This window comes from Trachurus japonicus, chromosome 18, assembly GCF_045865225.1.
Source record: "Trachurus japonicus isolate A0001 chromosome 18, Traja_1.0".
Lineage (NCBI taxonomy): Eukaryota > Metazoa > Chordata > Actinopteri > Carangiformes > Carangidae > Trachurus > Trachurus japonicus.
In genome coordinates this window covers 21,702,992-21,727,924 of record NC_140924.1, presented here as the reverse complement: position 1 = coordinate 21,727,924, position 24,933 = coordinate 21,702,992, and the positions used below count along the sequence as shown (strand labels likewise).

Sequence of the window (24,933 nt, the reverse complement as noted above, 5' to 3'; positions counted from 1 at the left end):
TGCTGACATGCTGCCAGCCTTGCCTCGGTTTATTTATACATGCCTGATCTATCAGCGCTGGCTCTATGTTTGGTAGGCCTCAGTGTCCCAAAATAGAAATAATTAGGACAGGGCGGGAAAAGAGGAAAAGTGAAAACGTGTCTGAACGAGCATATGCTGAGTGGACCACCCCCAGCCCCCGGCCCCATCCTCTGCCACAATCTCTCCATCCATCCCTGCTACGCTGTCTCCTCTCTGTTTTGTTTTCTGAGGGGTGGAGAGAGTTGTGTGTGTGTGGTCTGAATTGGGTGGCTATCCGCCGGTGAAGTCAGGCGAAGCAAAGTGATCAAGTCCTCCAGTTTGCTGCACACACTGGGGACCTGATACTATCTCTGATCTCTGTGTGCTTTCCTTTGTGTCTTTTAAACCCAAACACACTGAAACAGCAGCACACATGAATACGTGAGTCATTGATTAATTGATCGTTTCTGGTTGTCAATTACATAACACACATACATGTGTTTATTAGATTACTAGTTTGGACGTTGTAACAGGACTTTAAGTTGATTTCTAATATGTTTGCCCCTCAAGTCTTATTTCAAAACACATCTGCACATCTGATCCAACATTATTATCATTACTATTAGTATTATTTATGATACAAATATGACTTGTTGTGATTGATATTGCTCTGCTGTATATTATGTTTTTCATGTTTTAATGTTGTTGATATTTAATTATTTATTGACCCTTGGTGCACCTTCTGTTTTTAACTTTTTTAATTGTTTTGCTGTTACAGGAGACTGCCAAATGAGATTCTGATGTATATGCTCTTATGCAATGACCATAAACAAATTAAACTAAAACTAAACTAAACTAGAAAATATGTGTATTGTGTAGCTGTACTATATTATGTATAAACTTTCAATGTGTGTTTCAACAATTTTGTAGAAATGTCAGTATCTTATTTGGAGACAAAGTATCTCACTGCACAGAATAATGACAAATAACACGAGAAGCTGAATCATCAAACGGCATTTTCACTCATCAATACTCAATAGACAACATTTTCTAAATATTATGACAATTTGTTGTTGAGTTACGACATGTGACTAAAGTAAAAGAAATGTAAAAGAAAGTGAATGAAAACAAACAAAATGCATCACTAAGGTTTTGATTCTTGTGCATTCTCAAAATTTTATGCAATGTTATGTAATGTGTAACCGTGAAAGTGAACAAAACAAAAAACCTGATCATTATAGTGTTGTTGAAGCAATTCTGCATTTTGATATATACAAAAAATCCCTGTCAACATTACAGAGTCTTGTTTATAATACATGTGTGAGATTTGAGATTCAGTTTTTATGCAAAAGATGAACCAAATTCTTTAAAATTAAAGTAGATTATGCATTTTATATGTAATTTTGCTGACGCTTACGCCTTTACATTTATCAGCATTAGTATCATTGTCATCATAATGTTGATTTCTGTCCTATCACTCACAGACCAGCTTCAATAACTCCTACGTGGGGACATAAAAGACATGTTTATGGTTATGTACTCTAGCTGCAGTCAGCCTGGGGGTGTAATGTGTTGCCCCGGGGCAAGTCAACATCCTCGACAAAGGCCTTATCCTGCTCCAATCTCTCCTCGTTGGACTGCGAGGAAAGTGGAGGAGGGCGTTGTTGTTGGGACGGTGTGTATGTGCATATGTATGTTCGTGTGTCAAGGCATGTTGTCAGCACTCCAGATCTCCTCAGAGCCGCTTCAGAGGTTGGAAAGTCATGATGACAGCGAGGCGGCAGATGTAATTGGCATTGCTGAACTCACACAAACACAAAAACACACACACACTTAGCCTAAACAGCCCCCCCTTGGTGCCAGTCCCATGATATAAACCCACCCTAGATGCATGGCTACAAATACCCTGCAGACTGGCCGAGCAGCTCAGAAGACGCAGCGCTGAAACTGAGAGCCCTGAGGTCCAGAACTGCACCGAGGAACCAGAAGATTCAAGGTGAGCAGACGGTCGCTGTTTTTGTGTTTGTGTTGTTTCTTCATTGTGAGTCAGAGATGTGACTTTGTCTGTTTTATCCTGCTCAGATGCTTTGCTCCAGATGTTTGCTACCCATCTTGGCTCTGTACCTGCTGCTGGAGGAGCTATCTGCTGCTGTGCTGCCAAGCAGGTTCAGAAACAAAAGAGTGAGCTTTTGTCTGATTTTTGATTAATTCTCATCAACTTACTTCATCAAATAATCCTGTGTAGTGGAGTTTATTTCTCTCTTAATGATGATGATGATGATTTATCGTCCTGCAGGAACTCAGCTGGTTGGACCAGGAGCTGTTCTCCCGTCTGCCTGATCGCTCAGAGCGAGGGGACCTGTCCGTGGGCGATGCAGGAGACGTGGACGGTCGTCCTCCTCACTCTGAGACGTTCTTCACTCCAACTGACCAACACCTGTCTCTGCAGCGCCAGCGCCAGAACCAGAACCAGTACCAGTACCAACGCAAGGCCAATGAGAAGAGGTGAGGACAACTGACAATCTCACTTTGGGAGGGGGTTTTGTAGTCACATTTCATGAAATTAACACAGAAATAAAGCTTCTCTTAATTAAATACAACTTTTAAATACTTTGTAATTGCTTTAAATAAACCATCATTGAAATAAATGTGAATTAAAACTCTATAGTGACAAATCCTGTAATGCAAATATAAATTTTTATTTTATTTTGCTGATAGTTACACCTGTGATGATATATTAAGATGCTTGTTGTTACACTGCAAAAACTCAAAATCTTACCAAGAATATTTTTCTTATTTCTAGTCAAAACAAATCTCAATATACTTAAAATAAGACTCACCACATAAAAAAGTAGCTTGTTTTTAAGACACTTTTTTACTTCTTTCAAGCATATTTTCACTTGGAATAAGTAGAAAAATCTGATAGTCGATCAAGTTTTTCTTTCTTATTACAAGCACAAAAAACTTGCTTTCACTGGCAGGTTTTTCTACTTATTTCAAGTGAAAATACGTTTGAAACAAATGAAAATTATCTAAAAACAAGCTAATTTTTAGGTGATGAGTCTTATTTTAAGTGAAAAGAGTTTAGTTTTGACTAGAAATTAGACATTTTGACAAGAAATACGACAAATATTCTTGGAAAGATTTGGGGTTTTTGCAGTGTAATTGGTATATTTTTCTTATTTTAAATGTTCATGTAGTTAAAAGTGTGTATCTGGAATATGTGGCCAATGTATTTTCAGAATTCAGAATTAAGAAATTAATTCAAAGTTTTGGACTGAGCCGACTGACTGTTTTCTCTTTGTCGTGTCTACAGGAGGAAGGTCGCTCCCCTCGACCCCATCGGCGGCTTTCAAATGTCAAGTTTCCGAACCCGAAAGGTGAGTATCAAGAGAAAAAAAAAAGAAGCCTCTACACATTGAGACAAATTGTAGCCCATACATGTCATTTAACAGTCATACTCTGTACCTTACTATTGGAACAATTGACACTTATGTCACTTGTTTCCTAAACAAATCAGCCGTGTAAATGCCACAATCTGTACCCAACCCACGCTCATTCTATTTCCCTCTTTCAATTCTTAGATGACATCCAATTTCACATCATTTGCATAAACAATTTCCAACTTGCGCAGCTTGTCCAGGTTTCCCATGACACTTGGAGCCATTTCTAGAGTCACTCATATAAACTACAACAATGGTTTATCATTAATTATTCACAGAGACCTTGTTCTTGTGTAATAGTGAATGAAGAGCTGATGGTGTTGATGTTCTGTTACAGGACGAGCCCGACATCGACTGGGAAGGATTCAGAAACTGAGGAGAAACTCCCAGCAGCTGAGCTCGTTCTCACATTTTCTCAAAAGCCAACTCATGTGTGATCTTTGTTATTTGTGCCGTATTTATTCGTTAATTAACTCCTATTTAACTTGCTGCCATACTAACAAGTGAGATGCCTGTTGACCATCTCCCTCTACTGGTAGAAGACACAAACATGACAAACACTTTGCTGTGTGCTCATACCTTAATAAAATGTGATGAAATAACAGTTCTCAATAAAAAAATATATTTTAAGAAAATATCACTTGTATGTTCCCAAAGACTTTTATTTTTCAAGCTACAATTAAAGAAAACAATATCAGACTGCAGAAAATATAGATTTTGCTTGGGTATTTTCTCTCTTCACTTTCACATATGTACAGTTGTCAAAGAACAGGATATGTACACAGAATAGATGTTGTAGAGAGAGTGCAACTGCTACTGGAGACTTACCAAGACTCTCCCACCAACGAAAGAAAAGCACATGGTAAAACCAAACAACATAAACAAATGCCACAAACCTACGCGGCGTCAACTTATTTTCTGTACAACTACAACTTTGTTCTCGATGTGAGACAATCTTATGTCCATTCTCTGACGCGGGTGCATCTCTAAACCCGCTTCTCAGAAAGCTAAGAAATAAACAATTATGTGAAATAGAAAAAAAAAAACAAATATTTTACAACCATTCATAAACAAGCCTCGGAGCCACTTTTTGACGTCGTGAAGCGCTGGCTGCCAAACCATTCCGTCGTACAGCAACGTAACCCCGCCCCCTCCCCGGCCCTCAGACGATGAGTTTTTTTTCCATTAAAACAAGAGAAAAACAATAACCACACATGAAACAAAAACATCAAAATTGAACAGCTTTCAATGTAAATGTTGTTCATGGTACATGGCTATCAATGATTGATTAACAGCCAGACAGGGAGAAACATTAAGCGCTCGGTCATGAATGTACACAGCTACATGCCAACTACAGATTTATTCAGCTGTAGCTCATCATGTTCCCACAGTATCATCTACATACGTAGTGGAAATGATAGTGGGGTTTATATTTTTTAAAAAGTGCACTGCTGAAAGAATTGTCTGTGTGCAATTTGAAATTTAGCAATTTAGACACAATTGCAGTTGCTAAATAATACGTTTGGCTGATTCTATAAATTCAAAGATCACTTATTCTAAAAAGGAGTGAGATTTCTACAATTTGTCGTTCAGTGGTCGCCACTGAAGAAAAGAAGAAAAAAAAAAAGCAAACTGAAGAGTAAACTGCCAAAATACGATGGAAAATAAAATGAGCTGCCCACCTAGCATTGACATACTTCCAAACGAATATTAGGAGTGACATTTTCCATTTCTTAAGGTATACATTTTTGTCAATGTGTAAAACTTTCATTGATTTAGAGCCAAGATTAAAAAAAGGCTTTCCCAACTGAAAATGATACTCCTTGAGACACAAAAAGGAAATTCACTGATTTGTCGGTATCCTCAAGAAATAACTTACAAGTCAAAAATGCACCTTCAGTGAATATTCGAACAAATGTAAAAATGTGCAGATCGCCAGCACAGTGTATAAGAATAAAGCCAATTAATGAAGGAATTAATTAGTAACAAAGAAATGATTCTCCGCTGTCCTTTTGTCCAGTTCTTCACAATAGCCAAAGGGAAGGAAAAAAAAAAAAAAAAAGAAAAATGGTGAGGGATAAATAAGAATGGTTGTGATTGTCAAAAGAAATCCTACAAACTGACAATACAGTTGCCATCCAGGTGATAATTTAGGCTGTTTTGGCTGTAGGCATCAAAGAAAAGAAGTGTCAGAGAGGACAGCAAACAGAGGGAGGGTGCTCCTCGTCCCCCTCCGCCCTCGTCGTGTCTAGGGGTCTTTTTTGTGTCCCGACCGCCGCAAGTCCCTGCACTTGTGGCAGTAAAAGATGTCGGGAACGTTGGACTTCTTGATCTTCGCACACGACAAGTGCACCCATATGCCGCACTGGTTGCACTCGATCATCGGCCGTCCCGCGAATGGCTTCCCACAGTAACAGGTGATCAAGTCCCATGAATCGTCCCCTGTGATGATGAAACACGGAGAACTCAGTTAATAAGCCATAGCTGGGGTGGGGATGATACACACAAACACGATTGATTCACAAGAGATTGTGTTAAAGGGGTTTGGGATTATGTTTCATTATCATAATTAATACTATTAAAAATGAAAGGTATTTCATAATAAGTCACAGTTACATACCTGACTCGACCATGATGTCTTCATCTGCGATCCAGGTCTCACCCTCACTGGAGCTCATCTCTGCTTCCCTGAGGGACTCGTCCGGCTGCATCTTCCCCAGGCCCTGCAGGCTCGTGTTGGAGCTCCCGTGCACCGTCAGCTCCTCTCTGACCGGTCGTACCTCTGGATGTGTGTGCCGCGCCTCTGAGTCTGTCTCGCTTTGAGCGGTCGAACTCTTGAGCTTCTTCGCTTTCGGCTGTTTGGTGGAGTTTTTGCTGCGCTTGATACGGGCTCTTTTCTCGCCCTCGCTGCTGCCGCTGTCCGCTGCCGTCATGGCAGAGCCCAGCGATAGCTTTTTCAGTTTTTTGTCCTTTTTGCGCTCTGCCTTAGTGCTGGCCTGGCTCTCGTACAGGGAGTCTTTAAGGCGCATCTTGTCCAGCAGAGTGCTATCAGAGTGCATGCGGCGAATATTTTTGCCCTTATTTGCCCGAGCTTTGCGGACAAACGTGTGGATGGTGTGGATGTCGGAGCTCCCGTCCGCCCATGTGTTGCCCATGGAGCTGCTGCTGCCTCCACCACCTCCGTCTGCTGACAACCCTGAACTGTGTGCAGAGCTGGATGATGTTGGGGACCATGAGCTCTCCTACAAGACAAAGGAAAACATCCTTTAAGTATTTTCTCAAAACTTTAGCATCATAGGAAGAAAAAAACAACTGCCTTTTCACTTCCACAGTGGTTTTCAAATCTGCTTACCTCTTTTGAGCTTGGGATGTAACCAGCATACGCCAGGACAAAACTGCAGAACTTGTTGAAGTCCTCAACAGTCCTCTTTTTCCTCTCTGGGGGCTGCAGATAACAGACTATTGTTAAAAAGGCGAATCTAATCTTGACAAAGCACCAATAATAGCAGAAAGCTACTGATGTAACTCCTCACAGTGTTTTAAAGAAACATGACTGTAACTCACCAGAGGTTCCGTTTTGCACGTCAACAGCGAATCTGATGAAGGGAAAGAAAAAAAAAAGTTGCTGTAAGTTACAACGTGAATCCGTCTTCATTCAACAGCGAAAACACACAGGAGGCACCTATAGAGTATATACAGTATACAGGACACACAGAGCATAGAGGTACCATTACACACGAGTGGGCTAATGTTAGCATTAGGGTGCTAACAGGACCGAGTAACCAAACAAAGATAGTTGGTGACACAATGTTGGGCTCATTTAAAACCAGTGTTTGTTTAGATAACCATCAGACTTTACCAGTATCAGTTTGGAGGGGAAACTAGAAAAGCTGTCATCTGGTGTTTCTGCCAATAAAACCGCAACCGGTGTCATTCGATCACTGTGTGAACTTTACACACATAAAGTCTGAATATTTCGGCATCGAGCCATAAATAATTGTTAACCGATTCCATGCGAGGCTTGTTTTTAAAAAGAAGAAAGAAAAAAAACAATTGATTCACTAAAATAGATCCTGAAGTGGTCAGATAATGTCGGCTGCCAAGCTTTTTTAACTTGAGATGTAGTTAGAGCTGCTGGCTGGATGCTACATGCTAACGTTAGCTGACAACACGTTATCCCATCGCAGCGACGGTGGCAAATACGGTTTGAGCTGGTTTTAACGATTGTAATGTCCAAGAAACCAGTGAAATAACAACTGTACACTGCATACATGTGCCTATTTCCAATTATTGTGAGAGTTAAACGATGCTAGCGGTGCTGGCTTTTCTTGAAACTGAAGTGGGAGGCTCGGTGGCTATGCTAGTTTGTTAGCAAGTGTGTAACGTTCAATCGGCCGTGTTTAAGGTTCAACTACTGTTCAAAATGTTTATTTTCTTGCCTGACAAAAGCACTGTTTGAAGTTTAAACGGTGTTTCAGCGAAGTGGTTTGGTAAAATTAGCAATTCAGCTATTAGCGTTGAGCTAGGTGGATCGGCGCCTTAACTAACTAAACCATCAGGCTAATTTCTTAACTGTGCAGTCCAGATTAACAACTACCACCGACCTAAACGTGACAATAAAGAATCAATATTGACTTTAACGTAACTTCCATGACATTATAACGACAAAACACAAGTTTGTCAAGAGCAAAAGCGTGTTATTAATACAGCATACGCAACCAGACGTAACGTTAACGTTAGCCATAACTTGCATTAGGTAATCAGATTTAATGTCAGTAAAAAAAAATGCGACAACCCGATTTTAACAGTGAAACAAACCACAACACCACAGGGAGACGTTTAACGTTTAACTGCTGAAACATACCTTGGTGCTCAGACATTATGTCAAGCATTGTCGCCTCACCGACAAGGCCTCGATCCAGCACACTGGAGCAGCAGCAGGCGAGCTAGCCGGAGAAGAGCGGCCGTCGCGCTGTGCTTTCCCCCCCGGCGTGGCTGCACCTTACCGCCGGCCAACTTTAGCAGCGGTAACCCAAGGGCGCGCAACACTGAAGAAGACCTCCTTAGCAAAAAAAAAAAGAAAAAAGCCCGTCCTCGGTGGGGTCCAAGTTGTGGTATCCCCCCTTTGCTTTGCTGGGGGGGTCCGCTAACGTTAACGCACCAGAAGCAGACCGCCTCCGGCCACACTAACGTTATTAGCCCGACAAAATACTAATACCTCTGTCGTTTAACGCGCTGCACTTAAAGCTCCGTTTTCTTCGCCACTGCATTTATATAACAATCGGTATTGAAAAATGGCAGAACTGTGAGGTTTCCCTGGAGAAAAAAAAAACATGGGTGGTAGTTAATGTAGGTCCATAGTGGGAAGTTTTCCGTTTCTTCGCTGTCCGCCGCATACAAAACGACTGGAGTTTTGACTTTATTCCGCACGGTCTTCTTCTCCTCCGTGCGCGGCAGAAGAAGCCTCTTGGTGCTGGCAGCGCAGCGGTTCTCCCGGGGCATGCTGGGTAACGTAGTTTATCGTTCGAGCCGTTCGCCTCGACGCAAGCACGGAATCTCCCAACGGCCGCACTGCATTTCCCACATCTCACACGTCACAACGTCCGCGGGAATTCTGGGATATGAAGTTTTTAGACGTTTCTACTGGAAACATGCTACCCAGCTAAAAAAAAAAAAATGCCGGACTCGTGAAAGCTTTTTTCCCTCTTAAATACAACTTGCCGCGACTTTTAGCGTTTGTCATCCAATATTATAAGATATGACGTTTTTCTGACGTTTGACCAAACAGTTTTCTGATTTTTCCTCATGTCTTTCGCGTTTCAATAGGCGGCGAATCAACAGCATGCTAACTAGCTAAAGCTACCTGTACTTCATATAGTATATTTATATAGTGCCATGTTGCCTGAATTACTGCAGGGCTCTGATGGTGGAGGGGTTCTCATAATACAAGGTAAGTGCCTTTGTATGCCTTATATTATCGTGAACATTAACTGAGTCGAAGGAATAACAGCATAAAGTCCTGTCATTTATATCTATGATAGATTCTGCGAGTTGTTCTGGTCGAGACCTCCTGAAGAGCTTCATTAATGCTGCACTGCTCAGGTATTTACAAGTGGTTATGCTGACAGATCAGTTATGTCTGCACTGCTGTCAGTGTGACATAGTAAACTAATGGAGTTGATCTGTGTATTCAGGGAGGAATCTGTCCATGTCCTCGGCTTTGAGGTCAGTGAGGAGGAGCTGAGAGATGGACTGAAAGGATCCACCACTCAGAGGTAACTCAGATCACCAATTGATCATTTGCCACCTACTCTGATATTGGTGAATTGGTGCAAAATACAAAGGATTCACAGGCTCAACTTTCCCAATGTGTTCTTCTGTTTTATACTGTGTCTTTGAGAGCTAACTTGCTTTGGATTTTCGACTGTTCTTCAATCCAAACAAGCAAGATTTTCAAACGCAACATGTTGAATTGTTTAAATATGTGTGACATTTTGCTTATTCCATTGATCAGTAATAATAGTTTGCATCACCCCCTTTTTATAGCACGGTCTATTTAACCTATAACCAAACTGACAATTGATCAACCATATCTGTTTCTTTCAGGCTACACTTTCATGATGCCTTCACTGACCCTCTCGGCTGGACCGATCACCCAGCTTTCACAGTTCACCAGTTCAAATTTGAGGAACTTGCACATCTGGTCAAGCAAACGTCGCAGCCCAAACCAGCTACTCTGATCATTGACTCCCTCTCCTGGATTTTGAGACATGTCAGTCCTGCTGCTGTTTGTAAAACTCTTCAGCAACTTAAAAAAGGTGATACATTATCTAACTGCAACACATCTTATTGTTGAATTATCATAGTTGATTGATTTTTTTGAATTAAGTGAAACTGTAAGATTACGAGGTAACTGCACTGTTGAAGTTTTTATTTCCTGTGTTTTCATTAGGGGGAGCTGTGAGAGCTATTATTGGTCTGCTCCATGCAGATATGCACCAGAGAGGTACTGTGGGAAGTGTTTGTCATTTGGCTTCTTCAGTCATCACTGTGGCACCTGGATTGAAGGGGGATGAAGCAGTGGCAAAAATAACCAAGCGCTCAAAATCTGGGAAAGTCACCCAAGATGTAAGTTATGTTTCCCTTGTGATGACTATTTTATTCCTACAGTGCTAAAAATGATTGATAGCTTTATTTGTTTGTGCTTAGGAGGAGATTTTTAACATCAAAGAGGATTTCACAGTCATAATACAAAGTAAGACCGGCTATGGCGGCCCCAAACAGTCGGACTCAGAACAGGAGGTGAAATATAGCACATTTCTTGTTTCCAATCAAAAGAATATTGAAAGAGCGCAGACTAAATTTTTTTTTGATTTGTATGTTTCTGTAGATGGATCCAACAGCTAACTTGACCTTCAACCTGCGCTTGTCCAACACGGAGCGTGAAGCCAAGGAGAAACTTGCACTTCCCTTTGTCTTCAGCAAAGAGAAGTGAGAAACTTTTCCACAGTTGTTATATATTGTTTTATATATATATACGTATATAAAAATACACATACATTTTTCACATTTTCTTTTTCCAAATAATTAAAAAAATACTGTCGTCTTTACATCTGCAGGAAAACGGCTCTGCTCCACTCAGGCCCAGGTTCCGGACGGATTTTGTACGAGCCCGATGCCAACGATGACTACGACCAGGAGGATCCAGATGACGATCTGGACGTGTAGGGTGAGGGGATGAAACCCAGCCACGGCCTCGAAGATCCACATTTCATGTCCTCGTTGTTACTGAGGGCGCTTGTTTTCTGCAGTGCAGCTTCACAGCCTTACGACCACCTCCTCAAACTCTGAAGATATAATATAATACTTAAGATTTCTGTGTGAAATCTGTATTATGTTTATTAAAAAAAGCTTTTTTTCCCCTATTCTTATTGATCATGTTTAATTTCAAATGTTTTTTTTATTATATGAATAAAATTATATTATTGAAATATAAGTTTGCGTTAGTTGTGCTTTTTATAAAAATGATTGCTGTGCATGTAATGGATAATTTGTGAGTGAGTGACTTAACACAATCTTGTTTATTGCAGGAGATGCCAGTTTGTGGGTTGTGAGGGGCTACAACATGGTTAAGGGGAAAAGAAAGAAAAACATACATCTCATTACACAAATCATGTGTGTTTCATACTCATCTGTGGAGCTCTTTCTCCTTTTTCAGAGCCTCTAATAATTTTACAGTACAAGCGACACATTCTGAGATGGAAGAAATATGGCTCACAGCTGTTCATACCAAGGCCATAAAATGGCCATGAGGGTCACAAGTAGCTTGACTCTTTGCCAAACATTATCACTACAGTAAATTCAGACCTCTTTTCACTTGTGTTATTAATATAAATTCAGTTTTTTAATTTTGTTTAACATTTATGTTTCCTTTAAGGTTGTTTTAACAGAGCCTGATTAACGCCCCAGGTCTATTTGTACCAGCTTGTTCGTGTTATTTGCATGTGAGTGTCAGAGGAGATTGTTCATTAGTTTGAAGTTATTATTTAGGTGTGGTAAACTTTTCCTGTGACCGGGACTGCTGGCAAGTCCATGAGTCTACTGACAGTAAAACACTGTCCCTGCCAAATTGTGTAATACACAATGTGAAATGTGTTTACCCACGCCTAGTGATTTTTTCCCCCATGTTTTATTGTTTTACAAGTTTCAATCTGAGGGATAATGAGGTTTATTGACTCCAATTAAGCCACTGTGAAATGAGAGCAAAACCTCATGTACACACATAAATGTCATATTAGAAATAAAGAGAGTGGCTCCTGTGCAGTTCAAAAAAGTTTAATTTTTTTTAAAATTTAATATATTTGTCGCCTCCCCCCCTTATTCAACACAGATCAATACATGAATAATGACATACTCAATTATATCCATTACCTTACCGTACCTTACTTTGAAAGTCACACCTTTGTCAACTCAAGTAGGCTACCAGAAGATTATTTTGATGGATTATAAAACACATATCAGTCATATAAGAGCTATTATGATAAAACAAGAACAAATACATAATTAAATAAATCAAATCAAATAAATACAATCGGTTTAGGATCGGTTAAAAGTTGCGACAAATTCGTGGAGTTTATTTGCATGGGGATTATTTATTTGTTTCAGACATTGTTGTAACAAGGAGAGTTCATTTTTAAGAGAGAGGGGGGGGGTTATTGACATTGTAGATGTACTATTTCATAATTATGATGAGATTATTTACTAAAAAAAATTCAAAAAATTGTAAAATAGCTGTTTATTGGTGCAGACTGCCACCTTCGCGCGTCCACGTCTGTTTGTTTTCTTTCCACGTGGGCGTGCATGCGCGCCACCTTCAGGGGTTTCTCTCCTCTTCTCTCTCCCGGAAGTGACGGCAGGGCGGCGATGGCGGCTCGCAGTTTCATTCCGGATTTCCACTGGACTACAAACTGATTTTTAACCGGTCCGCTCGCGTTAGACTTTGGAGAACTTTTAACGAGGCCGTCTCCCATCGGACGCCACACGGTCGAGAAGCAGCGAGGAAGCGGTGCTCGACAGCGGGGCGGCCCCACAGCTTTTTCGGGGGGTAATTTTTAGTCCAAAGGTTCAAGGTGGTTTTACCCTGTCGAGCTAGCGGCAGCTCGGCGGCTAACACGGCTAGCTCGTCAACTAGCTGCGTGCTAAAGGTCCACACAGCAGCAGCAGCAGCAGCAGCAGCTTCTTCTCTTTTTGACCACGTCCACGTTTTTTTTCTCTCTCTCTCTGTGTGTGTGTGTCTTTCACAGTGACGATGCCAGTGCAGCCTATTTAATGCTAATTGAGCCACAAGTGTGCAGAGCGAGGTACTCACACACGTTTGCTTTTGGCCTCTCGTTCGTTTCATTTGAATCGCTAGTTGTGTGTGTTTGGCTGCTAAAAGACGGATTTTGACCCACTAGCAAGAAGAAGCAGGTTGTGTCAGTAAGTAGTCACCCCCCCCCCTACAAACAACCACAACAAGTCGGGGATAGAGAGAGAGAGAGAGAGAGAAAGAGTGGGGGAAAAAAGGTTGAAGTTGAGTTGCTGCTGTGTGTGTGGGTCTTTGCGTGCTCGTCAACATGCTGAAGACCCGGCAGTGTTTACTTGGCATCCGCACTTTTCTCGGCGTGACGTCCAGAATATGGGGCTTCATCATGTACATCCTCAGGAAGCACCTACGGACGGTGAGAAGGGTTTTTTTTTTTTTTGTTAAAGGTGTTTGGGAGTTTGTTGTGTGAGCAAAGTCACGGTTTTTGTTGCCTTTCCCTTCCTTACAGGTACATTATCCATGGGGATGCTCAGCTGCAGCTCCAGGTTTCCTGTCTTAATTTTGTTGCAACCCATCATGAGGATTTTTTATTTTGCCAAATAATCCGTGGATTACGTGCCTGTCTGAGTGGTTCAAACCTCTCCCTTTAGCTCAACAACACCAGTGTTAAATTTATGGCTGTAACTTCTGTCAAAAAATATGACCAGAGGCAAAATCATATTGAGCAAGTCACACACACACCCTGCTTGTACAGAAAGTACAACTGCAATCTAATGATAGCTTTATTTTTTTATTATGTGTTGAGTTCTTTCTTTTTATTTAGTAAACCAACATCTATTCCAGAAAATGGGTCAGTCACAGTTTTCTTTGAGATCAATGAGCAATCTTTAAATCGTACATTTTCTCATAACAACAACCCAAACTAATATATATTCAGTTCAGCAAACCTCCATTTTTCTAACCTGTGTCACACTGAATAACTTCAAAGTTGTTGCAGATCAATTTCTAGGTGAAGTTATCAATCAGATTTGTTTTTTTCTTCAGTTTTTAAATAATGCATGTGTCTCTTGTCATGTGATGAGGCGGCGTGAACTGAACGCTTCAATGCAAAGTGAGAAAACCTCCTCCATCCAGCTGCTAAATTCGAGGATCGAGCCTGCAGGTCACCTTCAATAGCTCACAAATGCCTCCACAATAAACATGGCATTTAAGGTGACAGAAGTCGCCTTGTCTGTAACTTAGACACACACACAGGTGTCGTCGAGTTGTTAATAGACGACGTGCGCGCGTGTGTGTGGTGTAACATGAGTGGACTTCGACTCCCAGGTCCGTATCAAGCCTACCAAGCTTGGAGGAGTGCCTCTTGTGTTGTAATCATCATCTCTCTGTTTTCGAGGTTCGTCTGCAGTTTATTGTGCGGCGGTGCAACACTTGCGGTGTTGTCAACAGGCCCTGAGAGAGAGTGAGTCGTCCAGTCCATGTTATGGCTGAAGGGAGAGGGATTATGTCGGCACAGGGAGCGCACTGTTCCCTTTCTCTCCCTCTGTTTCTCCCATTCTCACTCACAGTTTAGCTCTGTTGTTTACAGTCTGTGATGCACTGGAACAATGTCACGATCCAGGGAAGCGCTTATGTAGCCAGCATTGTAATGTAGGTGACCCTATAGATGGAAAAATTAAGTAAACCACAGCAGGTCGGTGGTTGAGGACCACATTTATTGACCCGGCCATTTCAATACCTCTTAAACAAAGTTATTAATACCGATTTTAAGTGCCCACCTCAGTTATTTCTGTTCTCACGTAGGGCGCAACATGTTTTCTCTGTGAGCTGACCACACTGTGGAAAGTGGCTCGATCCAAAAATTTGGATCAATAAAAGCTCTATTGGATTATGAATATTAGGCCCAGGTCATAATCCTCAGCACGCCGCCACTATGTGTAAACGGATGACGAGAAGGTTTATTAATCTAACCAACAACAATGTTGCGTAACGGTTCTGGCTATTATCTACCGCACGATACTGTAACAACGTGTGGTGCAAGGCCTCCACCAATCAGCAAGACACAAAACCCCCAAACTTAAGTAATTGATAAGTAGAACTGAAATGAGAAGTTGGTGATTTCAGCTTTCAACTTCAACTTTCATAGTCAGCCTTTAAAGTCTGTTAGAGCTGCTGGTTTCCTTCACACTCTGTTGCAGTGAAACGAATATATTTGTGTTCTGCTCTTTTGGTTTGCCAAAATAATCCATACGTCATTTCATAACAAAGAAAAATCTAGTTTCAGCCATAGTTCGTAGTTAATTTGGAGTCAAGTATTAAGTGTAAGTGCCAATATCCTGGTTTCAGCTCTGCAAATGAAAGGGCTAAATGTTCTAGCTGCTTTTCTCTGCTGCCTTATTATAGATCGAAGTTTTTTTTTTGGCTCTTGGTCAAGAGAGCAAAAATAATTGAAGCACGAGTTTTGTTTAGTTGTCCAGGGGCGAAGCGCACAGTCTGAGTCTAGCAGGCCCGGGGGTCCAGATGGACGCTCTTGGAGGTGCGAGGACCTGTGCGTCGTGGCCGCCGTCCCCCCGTGGTGCCCGGCAGCTGCCGCCACCGACAGGCTTCCCCTCCGGCCGGCTCTGCCAGGGCAGCAGTGGGAGGGAGCACAGAGGGAGGCCCTGTCCCAGGCTTAGGTACCAAGCAGTCAAAGTCACCCTGCAAGTCTTCCTCTCTATGTCTGCCCCCATGCTCCGATGACACCCACCGACAGCTGGGGGTGGGTGGGGGGGATAAAAATAGCCCTGTGAAGAAAAGTGCAGAGCCCCTGGGCTAGAGTGGCACTGGAAAGGATCCTCTCTGTCGTCAGATCTGACCAGTGCACAGCAAAGAAGTCACAGAGGAGGAGCTGCAGGGTGGACACACAGGCAGGCTGCGTTCAGCACGCCGCCGGCCTCTGCTTCAACCCTGGTGGCAAGAAAAAAGAAGAAAACTGGTGCCCCAAGAATGTAATTGTCTCAAAATGAAGACTTCACTGTTTAAAGAGCTTCATGGAGACATTAGCCTTTCATCTGGTCCAAATCAAGCAAAGCACAACTGTGTTTCTTTTTTTAAAGCCCCTTTCTTCAATGCCTTTAAGGATTCCCAAAACACTAATACTGGCCCGTCTGTGTGAAATCGCAAAGAGGCCGTTGCCTTAGAAATGAAGACAAACAGTTTGACAAACAGTAGCGAATAAGGTTTGGAGGTTTCATCGCATTTAGTTCACACTTGTCACCTTAAAGACCAAACAGTATGTTCTGTGTGGTTTTGCTTCACCGTGTTGGAAACTGTTTGTTGTTTTAACAGTGTGACGCTATTAAGCATTGTCTGATTGTCTGTGCCTCGTTTGCTTTGTTCATTTGCAGATAATCCAGTATCAGACGGTGCGATACGACACTTTGCCTCTGTCACCCATCTCCAGAAACAGACTCAGTGAGTACACAATTGTTTTCATGAGACAACTGCTCTGCTTAATTGTCGGGGCCTACGTGAACGAGATGCAAACGTAGTTGGAAGAGGATGGTAGATGCTGCTCTTCCTTAATGCAATGCTTTCACCTCAGCACATGTTGGTTATCTATTAGACGTGCGTGAAGGGGAGACAATATCCCAACACGTTAGGAATGTGGAAATTTAAGTAGAAGATGAACCGGTTTGTCGAGGAAGACACATATACATGCAAAAAAAGATCATTATCATGGTAAAAAGACACACTTTGAGCAGGGTGACCCCTTTTCTCAGGACCGTCCTTTCCTCAAATAGAAAAAAATCACAAGTTCCCACAGACTCCATATAAGGGAAACCTGACAAGCAGTTGACAGTGTGTCATGTCTGTGGGTTATCCTCCGCTAATATGTTTGTTCAAGTGGATCTCATGGCAAGATGCCAACCATGAAGTTGGCCTGTATTTTCTTTCTCAATTGTTTCAGTGAACCTGTTGTTCTGCATTGGGCAACTATTGTGTGTGTTCTTGTGACTTTAGAAGAGCATACAAACAGCAAAAGGTGGTTTTGCATTCAAGGCTTTTAGGTGAAGTTTGTAAGCACAGCAGCACAGTGAGATAACGTTCTTGCACCATCAAAACTGAAAACCACAAGAAGCCGTATACCTGAATTTCACTCAGACAGCAAATGCATTATGAATGAAATATCAGTGCCTCCTAAACCACCACAAATTAATAACAATGCTTCATATTTAACAAGGTAGAACAAAACAATGAGGTTGCAGTGTAAGCATTTTATAATTTAATGTAAGTTATTATTAAATAGATCGTTTACCAAACCTTTTACGCAAAGAAGCAACATCAAGCATAGTGTTTCTTAAGATAAGTAACTAAAATCAAGAAGCTGCCTAATCTGTCAGTTTACTATGGAAACAACAAAAGGACTGTGGTACATTGACTAAACAGACTTGATGCTAACAATGACGAGACATGGAAGTGGAGAGGAAATGCAAATGTTAAAGGTAGCACTTAACGCTGGTGTGTGTGCACTCTGAATAGGCTTCCTTATGTCTGTGGAGACACAAGGAAGAGTGTAGAGTGCTCATTCAAAGGCACACTCTTGGCTTTAGAGGGAGGATTGTTTTTCCACTTGTGCCTCTTTAAAACTCACCCCAGAGACCTCTTCTGGACACTCAGGTCCAGTCGGCACCGAATGAGTGATTCCTTTGTGTTCATTCATTTGTACATAGCCAGGATAGATGACATTGTTAGCAGCACCAGAGCACATCAGAGGAGAGCTTTTTATAGCCAGAATAAAGAAAGGTCATCACACACTGGGATGTATTTTATTTTAATAATTGGAAGTAAAGGGATACTTCACCCAAAATCGATAATTCACCAATTTTCTACTCTCCGTCATGCCAAGGAAGGGTTCGGAGAACTTTCGGAGTCATCAAAACGCTTTTGGAGTTCCAGGGGGGGTCCGGCTGGCAACGGGTTTTCATATAATGGCAGCGGATTGTGCTCACTTTTGAATCGTCCAAAACACACACTATGAAACAAAACATCCAAATACCTCCATACTGCTCGTCCGTACTGACCCAAGTGTCTTGAAGCCGTGACATGAAAAAGTTGTTGGGAAAAATGTATTTGATCTCTGTTTTTAGCCTTGTTGTAGCAGTAGCTCCCAGTGGCTCTGTTGATATTTGTGCGCATGCGCGAGATTTGCTGCGAGATGTTCTTCCGTGTTTACATCATACATCCAATGGTTTACAAAGACGAACGAACATCTCGGCTTCAGGACACTTGGGTCAGTACAGACGAGCAGTATGGAGGTATTTGGATGTTTCATAGTGTGTGTTTTGGACGATTCAAAAGTGAGCTCTATCCGCCGCCATTATATGAAAATCTGTTGCCAGCCGGACCCCCCCTGGAACTCCAAAAGCGTTTTGATAATCTGAAAGTTCTCCAAACCCTTCCTTGGCATGACGATGAGTAGAAAAATGGTGAATTATCGATTTTGGGTGAAGTATCCCTTTAAGTGAAACTAACATTAGGTTGTCTCTTAATACGAAGAAGTTGGTTAAACACCTTAAATAGTTGGCTGTTTGTGGATTCCTGACACATAGAAGCTGAAAGGAGAAAAATAACTTTCACTACAAAGCATTTCCTCTAAATGCTTTGGAAAACTTACATCAAAGAGTGAGGTAAGAGGGACATCCAGTTACTGACCTGCTCTGTGTATGTGTGTGTGCAGTTTTATGACAGTTGATGTAAGCGAGTCGTGTGATTTCCTGCGTCGCCTCAGCGTTGTCATTAACCTGGTTTCTTGTGTGAATGGAAGTGCTCTGAATACAGACGTACACTGTGACTGTTGTGTCCGATAACACAGATGCAGTAAAGAGGAAGATTCTGGTTCTGGACCTGGACGAGACGCTGATCCACTCGCATCATGACGGGGTCCTTAGACCCACAGTGCGACCTGGCACGCCGCCAGACTTTATCCTCAAAGTACGGCCTTCAACACACACACACGCACATGTTTTAACCATCCAGGTGTAAACTCGGGCTGTGTCTAAGTGAAGCGTTTCCTCTCCCCTGCAGGTCGTCATCGATAGGCACCCAGTCAGATTCTTCGTACATAAAAGGCCACACGTCGACTTCTTTTTGGAAGTGGTGAGTCTCGGTGGTTGTCGGTGTCACTGTCCACGTTTGAATCCCAGATTATCTTGTTAAAGTAAACCACACTGAAGCATCGCAGCTCTGGTTTTTCTCAGGTTTACCTTTTATCCAGTCTGTCATCTTTTCCCAGCATCCTCCATTGTGCTGCACTCTGTCACCACCTGACGTCATCTACCTATATTTGTTTTGGATTATGATCCTTCGTGACTTACGAAGCGTGACTACATAACTTGTACTTACACAATTGTGTGCATTATACTCTGTGTGTGTACACAGGTGAGCCAGTGGTACGAGCTGGTGGTTTTCACAGCCAGTATGGAGATCTACGGCTCAGCGGTGGCAGACAAGCTGGACAACAACAGGAACATCCTGAAACGCAGATACTACAGACAGGTACCACTCCAAACTACATTTACATAGCATATACTATAGCTGGTACATACCTCGCCCATGTGTTTGTATGTATGTACTGCTGCTGTAACCCTGTGAATTTCCCCATCGTGGGATAAATAAAGGCATACTTTACTTTTACGTTAAGCCTTTTGAAATGTTTTCAAGTGGTTCTCCCTTTTTCATGACATATTGACTCTGTCTTGTGTCTTTTTCCAGCATTGTACATTGGATCTAGGTAGTTATATTAAAGACCTGTCTGTAGTACACGATGACCTGTCCAGTATTGTCATCCTGGACAACTCGCCTGGTGCTTATCGTAGCCATCCAGGTAAGACTTGAAGCCTCATGCAGTCACCCACACCCCCTGTAGATGATAAATAAAGTTTGGGAATTATCAGTCACATAGAGTTTAACAGTGTGAGTTAATTGAGTTCTGCATTTATATCTTTTATTTTCAAATAAGCAAAAAGAACAGTCATGCTTCATTTATCAATAGCGTTTATTAAAGCGAGTAACCTCACTACGTGGCTAACCCTAACCAATTTTTGGGGTGGTATCGAAATGTTTGTGGTGAAAGTGGCATTTACACAGTGGTAATAAAAGTTAAAAGTGGCACACATACAGAAAAGTCAGTAAAGTTAGATACAAAGAAATATCTATCTTCAGTTTGGTTGCGTCAGTTATAATTGTAGGTCATAGCAGACCAAGTAAGACTGCAGACTGCATCTGAAGCTGACTCGTGTTACATCTGTCAGAAGCTCCACGGTCTGTTGCAGTGTATATTCAGCTCTGGATGTTCTGCGTACATTCATCTTCGACAAAATTAAAAACGAGGCGTCGTCCTACACACGTCGACCTTGTGATGAGCCGGGAACAGGACAAATAACTGAGCCATTTTTTCCTCACTACAAGGCTTGTATTGTAGATGCTGTAACAGTGCATTAAAGCTGCCACCCCTCTAACACTCAGTGACCTCTTTTAACAGAGCAGCATAAAATCACACCCATGTCTTTTTCTCTGACACGACTGACTGGCTGTCTTCTACCCTCCAGACAATGCAATACCCATCAAGTCCTGGTTCAGCGACCCTAGTGACACAGCACTTCTTAACTTGCTGCCTATGCTGGATGCACTAAGGTAAAATGCATAATAAAGTTGGCATGAAAGCAAATAGACAGGGCAAACACTCAGAGTCATGTCTTACTTCACGTCCACCAGCAGCTCTCTGTGATAATTACAGAGGTGCACAGTCATGGCTGCAGCTAAGTGACACATTACTTTACTTTAATTGGTTTAAACACATTAACGGCTGTCAAAATATAGGTTGGTAACAGTAACACTGAATGCATGCAACATCACATTGACGTTAGTCTCACTTTGGCTTTCACCAAACTTAAAAAACAGCTTCTAACCAACGCTCTTACTCTATACTAACACACTGTATTTAATGTATTTCATGCACACACTAAAATGTTTAAACTGTTAGGTGGTGTAACTAGAGCTGCAGTAACTGAACCCTGAGTCTCTTCAGTGTTGGTCAGTTTGTTCAAAACCAAAACTCGTTGACCCCGTCTGGCACACTGCGACTTTGTGCAGCTAGACTGATTAGCTGTTGTTTGTTGTGAAATCACAGCAGTTTATTTTCTCTAAAAGCATAGTGTTTAATAATTTGATTGAACAATGGTCAAAGGAGATGCAGTGTGTTCATTAGAGAGCTTTAGAGGTATTAACAGGCATCATTTATCACTTCAGAGGGTCAGACTAGCTCATTTAGCCTTTTCCCAGTCCTAATGCTAAGCTCAGCCCGACACCTCTGACTCTACTGCTGCACTCAAAGCACAGAGGTGAAACTGAGTCTCAATTTTCTCATCTCACTGTCAGTGAAAATAAATTAGCATATCACCTGAAATTTCAACCTGTTTCTTTAACGGTTGAGCTCACAGCCGACAGTTTCAGATTGCTGACTCGTGCACCTCTCTCTCTCTGTGTCTCTCTCAGGTTCACTGCTGATGTCCGCTCCGTCCTCAGTCGAAACCTCCACCAGCACCGGCTCTGGTGATTGGCTGAAATGAGAGGGGCGGGACTTGTCGACCAGCCTCTTCCTCTCCGCCGGCTTCCTTCCTGCCCTCCGTTCCCAAACAGACGACCCACCAGCCCTCTCTGAGCCTCTCAGACGTGTCCTGAGGAGACGAGGGTTGGGGCGACCGCCTATCACGGGATGAACAGTATGGGATCACTAGAGCCCACAAACTACTGGGGAGGGAGGGGGAGTCAGCTTGTTTCTTTTTTTTTTTTTTCTTCTTCTTCTTCTTCTTGATTCTTTATTTGTATTTTTTTTTTTTTTCCAAAACAAAACGGAGCCTCTCTGCCTTATCGCTCCTGATACTGACTGTGTACGTATGGAGGTGAGCTTGTGTACGTGAGTCGGAGTATGCTTGCTGAGTTCGTTAGTCCTTTTTAAACTTTTTTGAAGATTGGGAGGGGGGGAAAGAGAGGGATCAGCAAAGCAACAAAGACAATTCTACATTATTAATTCTTCTTCCTCCCCCATCACCACCACCAGACGTTGCACTTGAGCAAACAACTCATCCATCTACTGTCTTAACCTCTCGGATCATCTGAGAGCAGGAAAATAGAAAACCGCCCCTTTTTGCATCGACCTCATGCCCAAACGGTGATTCATTGATTCCTTCCCCCCAACAAGAACGGATCAACTTACATGATGTAATTGATGAACTTTTGCTTGGAAACATACCATCCACAGGCATTTTTTTCTGGACAAATAGCCGAGCAGTCTGAGATTTTTATTTTTCATTTTTCAGCCATAACCATCACTGTCTCCACAAAGCTCCTCGTGGGACTTGGGATTAAGACGTGACTGAAAAGTTGTGAGAAAAAAAGATGGCTTGTAACGATATGTGGACTGCCGTGCCGCCTTTCCATATCTGATTGTTTCTCTGTGACCATACTATATGATAATATGACTTCTGCATACCATGACATTTCGCTCTTCCCCTTTACCATTTGATGCCATCCTGATTTCATCTAATAGGAATTGCACTTAATTTTTTTCCCCCTTCTGTTTTTGTTGCAGTTGGTTTTGTATTTGATTCAAATTTGCAGCCTTTCCCCTTTTCTGTTTTTACCCGCTCCCCTAATGTATGGGTTCAACTATTAGACCCTCCGTCTTTAAATGCCTTCTGAACAATGTCAGTCTTGTTAAGGCTCACAGCGGCTTCTTATTGGCTCTGTCTCCAGGTCTGTGTTACTAATAAAACACTTGTCAGTATCGGCCAGTCACTATCCAGCTCGTTTTTTTTTTTTAACGTAACATTTTGCAGCTTGTCTGCTGACTAATGTCACTGGGGAGAGACATCAGGAGCCAAAATCAGTCTCTTTGCTTTTGCTGATAATCTGCTGCCATCATGTGGTGTAATAGGGAACTGCACTGGTCCACTCAGGATTACTATGCTGCTCAAGAGACGATATATTCAGGGTTTTCCTAAGGAGAATACCCTTCAACACCAAAGTTAGAGATTAAGGTTTATTACCTTCTTCCTCTCTCCATCTCAGTCACAACACACAAGTAACACCTGATCAGAGTTTGGTACTTGACATTGGTGGTTTTCACCTGCTGATCAGTCACAGCTCTGACAAACATAAACACGTATTTGTAAAAATATTCTCATTTTAGAGGTGTTAGTTTACATCATACTAGTGCAGGCACTCTTGTTGTCTATTGGCACACTGGTATGTGTTGTCTGTTGTTTCCCCACACCTCTACTTCCTCCTCGTGATGTTGTGTAGTAAATCTTCAAGCGTGAAACAGTGGAAAATTCATCTGTCACTGTTTACAGTAACGCAACTGCACAAATATCATAACCCATGTTGTTCCTGGTACAGATTTTTTTTTCCTTCTTTCACATCCAGTTGCAGCTGAAGTTCATCACTCTGAGATTTAACATGTAGAGCTTCCTGATGGAAACTTGCACCTACGTAGGTAAAAAATATATCCCTTCTTTCACAAAGACATCATTTTAGGTTTGGGGGAATGAGAGAGAGAGCAGCTGAGTCTTCCTCAGTTGTGGGAAGAGGCAGGTTGTCCTTTCCTGGACTGAACCGCAGCTGCGCACTAGCGGTTTGTGGTGGATGAGGTAGATGCTACTTCTGTGGAAGAAATAATTTGACAGGGAGGAAGAATGGCTCAGTCCAGGCACAACATATTGACCAGGTCTGGGTGGAGGTGGCAGCAGAACATGGACACAGCAAAAAAAACAACAACTGCAATCCAATTTTTAATGCTCCGTCATCAAATATTGACATTGGCAGTCATACCAAGTGACTCAGCACATTGCATCCTGTTTTAAAGCAGAGTATAACTTACTATCTTAAAGTAGAGGTGATCTGAAGGGTTCAAATTGATCAAATCAACGATGGGCTGGACCCAGTACATTTAAAAAAACAAACGGTGTCTGGTTTCACATTTGAAGCTTCGTGCTTTGTCTAAAGAGGAATGTGAAGACAGGAGGGACTTTTTCAGATTCATCTCCATGATGTAACTCAACACAGAACAGCCCATCATGAGACTGTGAAGCGCATAGGGAGAGATGTCACATGGATAAAAGCAGAGTGAGTCACAGCGGTGGATCAGTTGCGCAACAATGCACAGGTTACCAACCTGTTATATGAAATAGATAATAAAGGACTATTTCATTTCACACATGGTATAGTATATTTGACTAAATCATTTAAACCACTGCTCATCTACCCTCTCAGGACAAACAAGCACTTTTGAGTTAAAATTAGGTACATGATATTTGGTCAGGCAGTAGCTATAAACCAGCATGGTAGTCACTTTTAAAAACCAGTGTAGTTAGATAGATACCACTGAGGCTGTATTTAAAATGCTTCTGTAAGTTATTATTATTTGAGGTTTTCTGCTTCTTTAAAAGAGAGGGAGTTCACACAGAGCTGTAGATCAAAATTGTTTTGATTTAAAGAGAATATTGTAAGTACACGATTGTATTACTGCCCATTGATACTTGAGGGTATTTTCTTTATTATTATTATTATCAATTGTGTACTTAAAGCAGATATCAGTGGAATGTTTTTGTTAATATAAGTCCTAAATAGTCCTATTTTCCGTCA

General features: G+C 41.9%; 4 protein-coding genes across 5 annotated transcripts; 3 read left to right on the top strand and 1 right to left on the bottom strand.

Moving 5' to 3' along the window:
- Positions 1–1,843: 1,843 nt before the first annotated feature.
- Positions 1,844–4,493, top strand: LOC146969309 (uncharacterized). 2 transcript variants are annotated; one of them, XM_085806261.1, is made up of 5 exons: positions 1,844–1,996; positions 2,083–2,181; positions 2,297–2,505; positions 3,317–3,380; positions 3,744–4,493. In XM_085806261.1, the coding sequence occupies exons 2-5, from the start codon at positions 2,083–2,085 to the stop codon at positions 3,744–3,746; spliced, it is 375 nt and encodes a 124-aa protein (XP_085662387.1). In that variant the 5' UTR covers positions 1,844–1,996; the 3' UTR covers positions 3,747–4,493. The 2 variants fall into 2 exon arrangements, with proteins under 2 accessions (XP_085662387.1, XP_085662386.1); XM_085806260.1 differs by having other exon boundaries at positions 1,849–1,996; positions 3,781–4,493.
- phf23b (PHD finger protein 23b) lies at positions 4,085–8,850 on the bottom strand. The gene is made up of 5 exons (XM_085806258.1): positions 8,308–8,850; positions 7,008–7,039; positions 6,796–6,888; positions 6,064–6,685; positions 4,085–5,885 (listed from the first exon to the last, which is right to left on the bottom strand). Exons 1-5 carry the CDS (start codon positions 8,333–8,335, stop codon positions 5,692–5,694), a joined length of 969 nt encoding a protein of 322 aa, XP_085662384.1. The 5' UTR covers positions 8,336–8,850; the 3' UTR covers positions 4,085–5,691.
- A 228-nt stretch (positions 8,851–9,078) lies between these two features.
- Positions 9,079–11,425, top strand: elp5 (elongator acetyltransferase complex subunit 5). Its single transcript, XM_085806259.1, has 8 exons — positions 9,079–9,393; positions 9,485–9,545; positions 9,638–9,718; positions 10,050–10,261; positions 10,396–10,571; positions 10,653–10,745; positions 10,834–10,934; positions 11,063–11,425. The coding sequence occupies exons 1-8, from the start codon at positions 9,339–9,341 to the stop codon at positions 11,169–11,171; spliced, it is 888 nt and encodes a 295-aa protein (XP_085662385.1). The 5' UTR covers positions 9,079–9,338; the 3' UTR covers positions 11,172–11,425.
- A 1,435-nt stretch (positions 11,426–12,860) lies between these two features.
- LOC146969306 (CTD nuclear envelope phosphatase 1A) lies at positions 12,861–23,081 on the top strand. Its single transcript, XM_085806182.1, has 8 exons — positions 12,861–13,663; positions 16,635–16,701; positions 19,103–19,221; positions 19,315–19,386; positions 19,669–19,785; positions 20,002–20,113; positions 20,838–20,922; positions 21,784–23,081. The coding sequence occupies exons 1-8, from the start codon at positions 13,559–13,561 to the stop codon at positions 21,842–21,844; spliced, it is 738 nt and encodes a 245-aa protein (XP_085662308.1). The 5' UTR covers positions 12,861–13,558; the 3' UTR covers positions 21,845–23,081.
- The last annotated feature ends 1,852 nt before the right edge of the window (positions 23,082–24,933 follow it).